General features: G+C 42.7%; 1 protein-coding gene across 1 annotated transcript; it reads left to right on the top strand.

The window, feature by feature from the left end:
* On the top strand, window positions 8,881-9,894 carry LOC109716210. Its single transcript, XM_020241541.1, has one exon. The coding sequence runs from the start codon at window positions 8,881-8,883 to the stop codon at window positions 9,892-9,894; it is 1,014 nt and encodes a 337-aa protein (XP_020097130.1).

The raw sequence follows: 13,498 nt of genomic DNA, 5'->3' as shown, positions 1-13,498 counted from the left end.
TCTTTCTTTTTATATCAGTTTTAATCTTCCTCACTCTCTCAACTTTAAAATTTTTCTCTCTCTCTCTCTTTCGAATCAAATCTCTCTCTTTTTTTTTCAATTTAAAATTTCTCTTTTTATTCAAATCTCTCTCTATATTCCAATCTCACATTTCTGTTTATTATAGTTAATCGGCTGCCCATCCTTCTTTCTTTCTCTAATCTGTATAATACTAATGGGGTTAGGTAATTATACTCCTATGGGTGGGAGGGAGTTCCCTTACTCTAATCATGAAACCCCACTTAGAATAAGGGTTCACTTAGGTTATAATGGTTGATCTAATGAATTACGTAAATCGGTTTGTGGCAGTATTAAAAAATAAGGGTAACCTAATGATCCTTAGAAATTTTCTATCGCGCTTGGTTTGCGTGGGAATTCCGGTACAAACCAACCCCTTGTTCCCACCCCTATTCCCCAATAGGGGGGGAACAAGGGGTTTGTGATAAAAATTCCCACCCTTGATCGATAAGGGTGGGAATTGCCTAATAGGATTGGGCAATTCCCATCCTTATCGATCAAGGGTGGGAATCCACCTTATCCCCACCCTTGTTCAACAAGGGTGGGGATAAAATTTTTTTAATTATGCTCTCTCTCTCTAACTTATACTCTCTCTCTTTTTTTTCTAAAAAGATGTTGAAACTTTTGGTAACATTATCTAAAATTAATTAAATAAATTAATTAATTAATTGTATATTTTTTGTAATATTAAATAATATGGCTAATTAATATTACCGCGCGAACCAAACATAGGAATTCCGCATTCTTAGTAATAGGATGAATAGGAATAAGATTCTCGGATATCTTTTATTCCTAGTAATCTTTCATAATGCGAACCAAACGCACCCTAAAGTACAATGGTTGTTTCACACATTCACTGTATCGCCCGTTTATTAAACCGACAATCAATCTCGAGCTTATATCAAGCGAAACATGAGCTCGCGAGCTGGATTGCCAACAAATTTCTTGCCAGTAACGTGTCAAAATCCCCCTAATTTATGAAGACCCATTCCTTATTTGTTTTCAAACTAAGTACGTTAATTCAATGATGTGAGTCAAAGAGATAATAAAGTAATGGATTCCTTAGCAATTTCCACAAGCAAAGCAAAAGCGTGTTACCGACTCGATCATCCTCGCCGTCCATTTGATAGCTACTGATTCTAAATTAAAGAAGCGCTTCCCCTAAACTTTATTATTAGTTACCAATTAATCCTATGATTCTTTTATGTGTAAAAGAGATAAACTTCAAATATCATTCATATGATTTTGCACTTTCTTATTTCAGTACCTTATAATTTTATTTTATTTTATTTCTGTCAGCACTTTCGTTCGTTAAATCTTTGCTACTTTTGCTTCACTTTAGTGCCTTCTGATTTTTTTTTGGATAAACTTCATATATTATTTCTATAATTTTGCACTTTCTCATTTTAGTACACAATAATTTTATTTTTCTTTTTCTGTCAACCCATTCATTCGCTAAATCATACATAAAAAATTTCGGATACTCCATCCATACTTTATCAAATATTCACTTTAATATATCGTGCGGTTTACCGAATTTTTACTTTAATATCCTATAGTATTAATTTTATCACTAATTTAACGAAAATATTAACAAAGAGAATAACGAAAAGAAAAAAAATGAAACTATATAGTACTAAAATGATACATTTTAAATTACAGGTTTGGTGATTAAATCTCTATTATTTGAGTGTAAAATGTAATTTATCAAGAAAAAAAAAAAGAAAATTCACAAGTGGTGCTTATTTTTTATTATTTTTGTTGTTTTTAAATGAAAACAATTTATTACGTCATTTTCCGTTTGAAGGGTCCCACGCTTCTCCCCCACGCTGCTTTGAGAAGCGTGCTGCTTATGCCTACAATATTTACCAATTTCAAAGTTAGAAATGTACGGGGAACCCCTGAGCAATAGGAATTTTCTGAAATGGTCCCTCGACTTCTCCTTTGGTTTTATTTGTGCTTTTTTAGCCTTTAATTTTATTTTTGAATTGGGAGATTTTAGTCAGTTTAGTAAAAAAAAAAAATTTCTTAAATTTATTGATAATTTTGTTAAATTTAATTTATAATTTAAATTACTTTTAGCGCGTAATGTTACAAAATGTTTAGTTGAGGAGGGCTCAATACATTTTTATGGGTTTAAAATGAATAAATTACATCACTAGTCTGAGCACTCTGTGTCTCCGTTTCACTTTAGCTACTGAACATGTGTGTAAATTATTTAAATTATTTTATTTTTAGTTACTATACTTATCTATTTTTAATGATGAATTTTAGCTTAAATAACGAATGCATCTGCACATTTATATATATCGCATATTTATCAATTATTAATTTTATGCAATATTTTTAGTTTTATCATTCATTAAGCCGGAGACCTTTTAAAAAATTAGACTACTTGAGAGAAAAAATTGAAATGACAAAAGGGATAATGCATTTGTTATGCGTAAACATAAAGTCGAATGAATTGCAAACAATAATGTTTTAGGTTAAAATACCAAAAAAAAAAAATCTATAAACATCTGTTTTTTAGTTTTTCTCTACGACTTTCAAAACTCAATATTTTATCTCCTTAAAATTTTAGAAATATTTTCAAAGAGTTATAGATTAATTAATCGAGAGAGGCGAAATGGCCAAATTTTCATTCTCGTGCTATAAAAAATAATTTTTAATAGTTTTTTTATTATTTTTAAGGATATCTTTGGTATAAATTATTATAAGAAATAAACGAAATAGTGACGAAACCCTGACAAAAAAAGGCTAAAGTTTGAAGGAATAACATACATATTTTTGAGAGTCGGAGAGGAACAATAAGAAAATAAATATTTACGTAGAGATTTTCTATATTTTAACTATTTTTTTTATCATGAAGTAGTAGCAAAGTAAAACTTCTCTAGAGAATTAAATGTCAAATTTAAATTTTTCAATACCAAAACAAACCTAACCAGAAGTGCAGGGGCTAATCGTACAATTTATTCATGTTCAAAAATATTGGGTAGTTTTTATGTGGTACTTATTATGTAATCGTAGAGTGCATCTGTAAGAAAAAAAAAAGAAAAAGAAAAAGAAAAAGTAAAAACAAAAAACCGAGAAAAAAAAATGAAAATGCAATGATGTGATGTCACGCCTATAGCGTGTTCGCTCCACCAAAAATAAATGTACTATCTTTTTCTGTAAAATTCTTCACCCTTGTTGTTGCCTTTTATTACCAAGATGCCACTCTCAAAATTAGAAAGTCAGGAACTCAATTTGATTCTTTGTAGGCCGTAATTGCCGCATTTTTACTATACTCTTATAAGTATAAATCTTGTATATTCATAAATTTTTAGCCATTAAATTTATTTTTTTAATCATTTTTATACATTAGATCATACTATTCAACCAATCATTCACTCAATCCTAAGAAATCACTATTATCATAACCGGAGACCACTCTCATTCTAACCGGACATTCTTTATCCAACGATCGAAAATTTATGAATACAAAGGAGTCTATACTCATAAGAGTATAGTAGCATTACTCTTATTTATAGTTCTAATTGTTGGCTTAAATAGACTAACATTCTATCATGTGATGGAAGGTTACATTGGGTCCAATCATATTTGAAATGATGTAAGGTTGGGCTGGGCCGAGTCACGTTCGAAGTAGCGTGGGACTGATTGGGTCGAGTCACAATCAAGATCCGTGAGCGCGGTATCTGTACACTTTAAGTGAATTGGCCGCGTACTTCGGACAGCTCGAGCTTTTGGGATTAATATTAGCGCCATAGAATCATACCAACTAAAGAGAGTAGAAGGGACCGACCGTCCCTAGAGCAAGTGGCAAAGGGCTTAGTGGTTGGTACCCAAGACCTAAGTTCGAATCCTAGTTGATTCACATTTCTAGCTAAGTTTATTTCTAAATGAAACAAACGAAGCAGGTAGCATGCTACCTATTTCTCGAAAAAAAAAAAGAGAGTAGAAGGGCTGTTCGATTCCTTATAGCTGTAATTGTTGTATTTCGACTTGCGGTGTAAATAAAATCATACCAACTAAAGAGAGTGAAAGGGCTATTTATCCACATATAGTTTTAACTACATTATAGTTATAAATACAGGTAAATTAAAATTTGATCGGATGCTGTTCCGACTATAGCTGTTGAAGAGAATAGCTTCAAACAAAAAATAAGCTTCCTTTGTGTATTAAGTAAACACCAACATAGATAATTGAAAATAAATATCCTTAAAAAATAATGATAGCATTTTTATATTGAAGATCAAATGTGTAGATCTTATCTTAAATAATTTTAAAAATTTTTAAACAAAGATTTAACTAATTTTAAATTTTTTGCATCATTAAGCTAGTAAATGCCCCATATCGGCTATCAAAATTACAAAATTTGCAACTTTTTTGATCATCAAGTCTATGAGGTCGAAAAAATATAAAATCTAATTTCAAGACACTTCGAGTAGTCTAAACAAAACCGCAGCAGCCGATATCAAAATTACAAATTTTGCAACTTTTTTGATCATCAAGTCTACGAGGTCGAAAAAATATAAAATCTAATTTCGAGACACTTCGAGTAGTCTAAACAAAAGTGCAGTAGCCGATATCAAAATTACAAATTTTGCAACTTTTTTGATCATCAAGTCTACAAGGTCGAAAAAATATAAAATCTAATTTTGAGACACTTTGTCACGCCCCGAACCCCGCCTATTTGGTCGGATTCGGGCACGCCGACAGACCGCCGAACGGACAGAGTTTCTCCTGTACGTTCTACACATCACAATCAATTACAATACAAGAGGTCCCAAACAGGGACAGTATTCAAGTAGAGATTGCATAAGGAAGGTATCAACAATATAACACAACCTAAGTTATTACATGCATTCACATTCATACATTTTTACAACTTAATTACAATTCTTTTTCATCTAAATGCAATCTGAATCATTACATCATTTATTCATTACAAATTCGATATATTAATCTTTTGATCTTTATACCCCTAGGATATGTCGACTCGGGGTACTGCTATCTCTGGTCTCTGTGGTAGGGCGCTATCTACGGAGCTACGCCTTTTTCTCGCGCCGCCGCGCAGCTCACGTGCGAACCTGTAACACCTCAAAGTAATGTAGGGTGAGAACCAACTCTATGGTTCCCAGTGAGTACTGCCATCCAAGAAAAAAGCTCGACCAACAGGTCCAAAGGAGGCAAACTACAGGTTAGTTTAATAAACAGACAAATAGGATATCAAGATTATGCAACTATAATACCATGCTTTGCCTCACGAATGCAACAATGTCATGCTATATGTAAATCATGCAATAATACAACTATGCAACCAACTAGTAGTTCATTCGATACTACTTTCAATCCTGCTAACCATAGTTCATCCAATTGACATTTAATGTTCCTCTATCTTAGATTCTTGTCGTTTACCGTTTTAATCATAAGGTTTCATCTACCTTTGCAAAGCTAACCACCCGACTCGGTCTTGAGTCAATCATCCGCGGAATGCCGCGCAAAGCCAGGCTCGAGGCGAAGGACGTTTCACTTGCACCTCAGCCTTAGATCCACTCAACTGGGATACCAAATCTACTCTATGGCTCATATACTTGTCACCCAATCACTAGGCTAACCTGAAGGGGGACGCCCTCAATCTCACGTCTCAAAGTCTCATAGGGGGAAGTGTCAGGAAGTGAATTCTCGCAATTTGAGAGTTAGACTTAATTTGGAATCGACTTATCGTCGACTTGGTATACTTTGAAAAGTCCGAATGCGATGGAAATGCGAAAAGCGCATTAGGGTAGACCTTGGAGAGTTGAGGATTCCAAGTTTGCAAGTTTGCACCATTTCATCACTCTCGGGATCCGGACCCTGGTGGTAGCGTCCGGACCCCGTAGCTGCGAGAAAGCCCCCAAGGACTTGGAAATTTCATGTGTGCAACTTGCATACTTGGGCAACTCTCGGGGTCCGGACCCTGGTGGTAGGGTCCGGACCCCGTAGCTGCGAAAACTTTGAAAATTGCAAAGTGTGCAATTCTTATGGTGTCCCAACTCTTAGGGTCCGGACCCAAGCTGGAGGGTCCGGACCCCGTACCCCGAAATTGCCCAAAATGGGCTGATGTAAGATGGCAAAGTTGAGGAGCTAAAATGCAATTTTGCATGAGTATAGATATATGAAGGTTCTTGCTCTCTCTCTCTTCTCATTTGTCCCCAAGAGAGCCCTAAACATCTCTCTCTCCCTCTCTAAACTCTTGCTCTCTCCCTCTCTCTCTCTCAAGGAAGGAGAAAGAAGAAGAAGGAGAAGAAGGAGAAGAAGGCAAAGAAGAGGAGGATCACCCTCTCCATCTTCTTCCTCAAGTGTGGAAAGGCTTTTGGAGGTGAGCTCCGAACCCTTTTAATGGTATCTTCCTAGGGTTTTGATGGAATACTCTAAGATTGGTTTTGATTAAACCCTATGATGCTAGTGATGTGCTAATGGCAAGAATCTAGAGTTTTATCGGAGTATTTTTTCGTTGTTGAAACCTGGGGCACCAAAATGGGTATTTGAGAAATAATGGGTTTTGATCTCAATTCATTGGTCGTAAACCTAATTGCTAGGTATCTAAACGCGTAGGCGAAGACGGTTCGAGGATTCGTCGAGCGGGTGCGAAGTTATTGTCAAAAGAGACCCTCGGAGCTTCGTTTCCGCCTAAAAGGCCAACGAGGCGTCGTAAAATCGACGAATTGTATTCCCAGCGCCGCGACGTTGCCACAAGGTGGGTGGTGTCCATCCTGAAGCAGTTGAGCTACTCCCTATGTCTAAGTTGTATTTTGTTGATCATATTGCACATGTAGTATTATGCATTATAGGGTGTCGATAGTTATGTTTTATCCTAGCATGCTTCTTGGTAGTGTAGCAATCTGATTGGCACTTGAACCTATAAGGCATGAGACTGAGTATAATGACTTAGAACCCTATAGTGATAAAGATAAGTAGTAACTTGATCTTATGATTATGAAAGTTAATGACATGTGTAATGTTGGGACTTGTATTATGACGTGTGGCATGGAACATAGAAAACACTTGACGAGTGGCATTAGAACTTAGTGTAAAGAACACTATGATATAATGCTTTAGGGACTAGATGAGTTTTCCCTAGTTGGACATCTTGCATGAGAACTTGTGCGTCACTGACACAGTTGCTAGCGTTGAGGCTTTGGACATGGATACAAACTAGCGTATTCCTGAGAGATTGATGACCCTAGAGGATAGGGCTTCCTCGATGGCGAGGATGGATTATACTCACATAGTCTGTGCTTGGGGTGGTCGCTCCCCCTGTTAGTGTGCTCCGGAGTTGGTCACGTTCAGGACAGACGTAGTTGTCCGCAGACGGTCCCGGGTTGGTTGACAACGAGGTCCTCACCTAGGTGGGATTGAGATGTGAGTCGAGGGCTAACTCTTGGTTGGCCAAGGATTGGATAATGGACATGTTGGACATTGGACATATTGACCATAGTAGGTTACATACTTGCTTGTAGCATGATCTTAGTGATACTTGCTTCGATTGTTCATTGCATACTTGCCAGGCATAGTAGTATACTATAGTTTCTTTACTATGCTTTCATTTCAGTTAAATATCTATCTATCTATCTGCTTATGCCTGCTTAGACCTAGTGCGGAGATCGGCGGAGTCAGCGGCCGAACCCACTGGGAACTATTCGTAGTTCTCACCCCACTTTGTTGCAGGACTGAGCTCGAGCACTCCGATTGAGGATCGCGGTAAGGGCCTAGCGCCCTAGTGTTGGTACTGGCTTCCTATTGCACTAATGACACCCATGTACATATGAGAGTAGTTGATGTATAGGTGGTGAGGTGCTTGAGAGATGTATCCATGTATGTTTATATATGTGATGGATGAGTTGTACACATGTTTTGGAAGATTAAATGTAATCAAATGTTCTAAAGTGGTTAAATGAATGTAATAGCTTAGTCTCTCTCTTTTATTCACTTGTATGTTCTCTACTTGTGATGCTTGCTCTCATTTGTTTAGCACTGGTTGTGCTCTTGCTGTTGTGATCATGTATGTATTCAAGTATATTCCTGGGAACTTATTGTACATGATCTTGTCGTTGAGCCTTGGGCGGACAGGGGAGGTTCTGTCTATTCGGCGTCTGTTCGACGTGCCCGAACTGGACCAAATTGGTAGCGGGTCTCAGGGCGTGACAGATAAAGTGGTATCAGAGCGAGTTACGAGCAAGTAAAGAGAGAGTCTAGGATGACCTAGGAGACCCTAGGTTGGTAAACCCTAAGGATATAGGTGCGTGAGTGCGACGTGAACCTATAGCGGTAGCGGAAGTTGAATCGATTGGGTCGAAATTGATGTTATGTCTCTAGTTGTGAATAGAGACGGATTCAAGTGTTACTAGTTCTTGGCTTAGAGTGGTTGTGTCGAAGGCCGACGACATGACGCTAAGAGCCCAGAATAAGTGCGCTTGCTTGCTTACGCCCGATTTTGTTGTCTAGTCATCTCGCTTCGTAATTGCGACGGCATTAACGAGTTAAGTAATTAACCAAATGTTTGCGTTTCAGGAGCTAATGGCACCAAAGAGACGCTACGTGCGAAGGTCCGCTTCGGCACCGCCTCCAGTGGTGCCAGAACTGGCAGGACCAGGTGAGGTGCAGGAGTTGCGGGCACAAGTTGCCGCACTAACTGGACGGTTCGATCGGCTGCAGGAGCTATTGGAGCAGCAAGCGGCGGAGGCGGCTGCAGCAGCAGGTTAAGGTCGCGATCCGCCCGCGCCTTCGGCTCGCGCTCCTGATGCGGCTGAGGGTGAGGGTGCTACGGCGGCGCCGGTGGCGATGCAACCCCCGCCGGTGGACATCCCTCCTGCAGCATCGAGTTCTCCTACACCCGATATGGCGGCTGAGGAGGTGGAGCGAGAGCGTGGTTACACGGCTCTCACCAGGTTTACGAAGTTCCACCCACCCACGTTTGATGGAGAAGTGATTGATCCTTGGACAGTGGAGACTTGGTTAGCCTCAATGGAGACGCTGTTCGAGGACATCTACACCAAGGAGCGGGATAAGGTGAATTTGGCCGCGCATTGCTTCGATAAGCGGGCCAGAGTGTGGTGGAAGAGTGTGAAGCAGGACCGTTCTTCGGATCTTCCCCCGATTAATTGGGAGGAGTTCCGAAGGTTGATGTTTGCGGAGTACTTCCCCGACAGTAATAAAAGGAAGATAAGAGAGGACTTCAGAAAGCTCAAGCAGGGTAATCGCACGGTTCGGGAGTATGAGCGGGAGTTCACCCATCTCCTGAACTGCGTCCCGGATGTGGCGAGGACGGAGCAAGATCGGGGGGATTGCTTCGTGAGGGGACTCCGGCCCTGGGTGTTCCGACTAGTTCATGCTTTCAAGTTCCATACCTTTGCGGAGGTGCTGGATCGTGCTCTGTGGGTTGAGCACGGGAACGCTTGTGAGCGAGAGGAGCGCGAGATATTTGACAAAGAGAAGGGGAAGAAGCGACAGGGCGGTGGCTCGGGAGGACAAACAAGCTCTAAGAAGCCTCCGAAGTACCCTCGGACCCAGACGGGGGATCGTAGGGCGCAGAGATGCGTTATTTCCGGTGGGGGCCACAGAGCGTCGCAATGTAGGCAGCGGCAGGGAAAATGTTACACTTGCGGCCAAGATGGGCATATCTGCCGCAATTGCCCGACGAGGGTCCCACCGGCTTTATCAGTTGCATCAGCTCCGGCGACCCCAGCGCATTATGGAGGAGCTCCGTCTACAGTCGTGACTGCTGGACGTGCTTTGGCGCCACGTCCACCCGAGATGACGAGGTTAGCTCCGAGCGGACGGGTGTTCGCCGCTTAAGCTCAAGTTGAGGAGCCTGTTGAGGCGGAGGAGCATCGCCTTGTAGCAGGTATGGTTTTGATTAACGGAGTTCATTCCAGGGCTATGTTTGATACAGGTGCCACACATTCATTCATTAGTAGATTATTCGCACGCATGCATGGCATACTCATAGAAGCGAGTGACATGTGGCGAGTTGAGGGCCCTGGGTCGACATTTAACACCTACACGGAGTGTTTGTCGTGTCCGGTACAAATAGGTGACTGGATAATGCCTATCCGGATGCTGGAACTCAAGAAACTGGAGGCGTTCGATGTCATTTTGGGCATGGACTGGCTCTCGAAGTATTATGCAATGATTGATTGTAAGAGTAGATTGATCATCTTCCGAGAGCCTGGACAGAAGGAATTTGTTTATCGGGCCTGTCAAAGCTCGTGTTTCGCCGCGACGGTATCGGCGATGAGGGCTAGGATGTTGGTCAGCAGCGGTTGCGCGGCATTTTTGGCGACTGTTGTAGAGGTGGACCTAACAGCCCCGACTTTGGAGGAATTGTCAGTTGTGCGGGAATTTCCAGATGTATTTCCCGCAGAGTTACCGGAAATGCCGCCAGATAGGAAGATCGAGTTCGTGATAGACTTGATTCCCGGGACCGTGCCGATCTCGAAGGCTCCGTACCGCATGGCGTTGGCAGAGCTAAGGGAGTTGAGGTATCAGTTACAGGATCTTCTCGACAAGGAGTTCATAAGGCCGAGTGTATCGCCGTGGGGAGCCCCGGTGTTGTTCGTGCGCAAGAAGGACGGATCTTTTCGACTCTACGTGGACTACCGCGAGTTGAACAAGGTCACTATAAAGAACAAGTACCCGTTTCCCCGAATCGACGACTTATTTGATCAGTTACAGGGGTCGTGCGTGTACTCAAAAATAGATCTTCAATCCGGCTACCACCAATTGAAGAGTAAGCCGGAGGATGTGCAGAAGATCGCATTCCGCACGCGGTATGGGCACTACGAGTTCACAGTGATGCCATTCGGGCTTACAAATGCCCCGGCTGCGTTCATGGATCTGATGAACCGGGTGTTCAGGACGTGTTTAGACCGATTTGTCGTGGTCTTCATTGACGACATCTTGGTCTACTCGCGGAGCGATGAGGAGCACGCGGAGCATTTGCGTATTGTGCTTCAAATCCTTCGGGAGGAGAAGCTATACGCAAAGTTGAAGAAGTATGACTTCTGGCTCCGTGAGGTGGCTTTTTTTGGGCACGTGATTTCCGAGGGCGATGTTTTTGTTGACCCGAAGAAAGTCGAGGCAGTCAAGGACTGGTCGCGCCCAACAAATGTCACCGAGGTTCGAAGCTTTGTGGGCCTAGCAGGCTACTATCGACGGTTTGTGGAGGGCTTCTAGAAGATCGTGACCCTACTTACCCGTCTGACGCAGAAGGGCGTTAAGTTTATTTGGAGTGATGACTGAGACCGGAGTTTCAACGAGTTGAAGAAGAGATTAACTTCGGCTCCGGTGCTCGCCTTACTAGTGCATGGCGAGGATTATGCGGTTTATAGTGATGCATCCTATCTAGGTTTGGGTTGTGTCCTAATGCAAGGCGGGAAGGTGATCGCTTATGCGTCCCGTCAGTTGAAGGGCTATGAGAAGAACTACCCCATTCATGACATGGAATTGGCGGCGGTGATCTTTGCTCTGAAGCTGTAGAGGCACTATCTGTATGATGCACACTGCGAGATCTACACCGACCATAAAAGTTTGAAATATTTGTTTACCTAGAAGGAGCTTAATATGCGGCAGCGGCGGTGGTTGGAGCTGTTAAAGGACTACGATGTTGACATCCTATACCACCCAGGCAAAGCGAATGTAGTCACGGATACGCTTAGTAGGAAGTCGGCGGAGAACCTCGCTATGTAGGTTACAAATCAATCGCCCCTATGGTTGGACATGGAGCGAATGGATCTCGAGGTTGTGACTTCGGAGATTCCGACTAAATTGATGGCGCCGGTGGTTCAACCGACCTTATTAGAGAGGATTAAGAGTCTGCAATCTGCGGACCAGAATCTCCAAAAGGTGTGGCGCAGCGTCGAGGAGGGCCATGGCGGCGATTTTAGTGTAGACGCCGACGGTGCACTTCGGTTTCGAAACCGGTGGTGTGAACTCGAGGATAAGGAGCTTCGTGAGCTGATTCTGCAAGAAGCACACCGGTCTCCATATGCTGACCACCCGGGCGGCACCAAGATGTATCATGAGTTGAAATCGCTCTACTGGTGGCCGGAGATGAAAACTGATATTGTGTGCTTCGTGGCGAGGTGTTTGACCTGCCAGCAGGTAAAGGCAGAGTGTCGATTTCCAGCGAGAAAGCTTCAAAGCCTATCTATTCCCGTTTGGAAATGGGAGGACATAGCGATGGACTTTTTGGTTGGTTTACCCCGATCACAGGCCGGACATGATGCTATATGGGTTGTGGTGGATCGCTTGACGAAGTTGGCACACTTTTTGTCGGTCCACACTACTTGGGCAGGTGATAAACTAGCGCAGGTTTACCTCGAAGAGATAATGATGTTGCATGGAATGCCGAAGTCCATTGTGTCGGATCGAGACCCCAAGTTTACTNAAGATGTATCATGAGTTGAAATCGCTCTACTGGTGGCCGGAGATGAAAACTGATATTGTGTGCTTCGTGGCGAGGTGTTTGACCTGCCAGCAGGTGAAAGAGGAGCGTCGATTTCCAGCGGGAAAGCTTCAAAGCCTGCCTATTCCTATTTGGAAATGGGAGGACATAACGATGGATTTCGTCGTCGGCTTGCCTCGCTCGACGGGAGGCCACGACACAATTTGGGTAATTGTGGATCGCTTGACGAAGTTGGCACACTTTTTGTCGGTCCACACTACTTGGGCAGGTGATAAACTAGCGCAGGTTTACCTCGAAGAGATAATGATGTTGCATGGAATGCCGAAGTCCATTGTGTCGGATCGAGACCCCAAGTTTACTTCACACTTCTGCAAGAGCCTGCAGGAAGCTCTTGGCACACGACTCGATTTCAGCACAGCGTTTCATCCCCAGTCAGATGGGCAAACCAAGAGGACCATTCAGACTCTGGAGGATATGTTGCCAGCGTGTGTCATAGATTACAAGGGAGGTTGGTGTAAGCATCTGCCGATGGCCGAGTTCGCCTACAACAACAATTATCATGCTAGTGTGGAGATGGCACCGTTCGAGGCTCTTTATGGGCGGAAGTACCGATCTCCCATTTGTCGGAGTGATGTGGGCGAGCGTGCGGAATTTGGCCCCGAAGTGTTGCGGGAGGCGGAAGAGAAAGTCCGTCTTACTCGCAAAAGGCTACTTACGGCACAGTCTCGACAGACGAGCTACGCGGATAAGCGCAGGCAGGACTTAGAGTTCGCGGTAGGCGACCGCGTTTTCTTAAAGGTTTTGCCTATGAGAGGTGTTAAGCGATTTGGAGTGTGGGGAAAGCTAAGTCCCTGGTTTATTGGTCATTATGAGATCTTGGAGCGGATTGGGACGGTGGCTTATCGGCTAGCATTGCCACCGAAGCTTGCCGAAGTACATAACGTATTCCACGACTCCAATCTTCGCAAGTACGTATATTATCCCGAGCACGCA

Source organism: Ananas comosus, linkage group 10 (assembly GCF_001540865.1).
Source record: "Ananas comosus cultivar F153 linkage group 10, ASM154086v1, whole genome shotgun sequence".
NCBI lineage: Eukaryota > Viridiplantae > Streptophyta > Magnoliopsida > Poales > Bromeliaceae > Ananas > Ananas comosus.
Note: the sequence above shows the minus strand (reverse complement) of the source record. Positions and strands in the feature narration are given on the sequence as shown.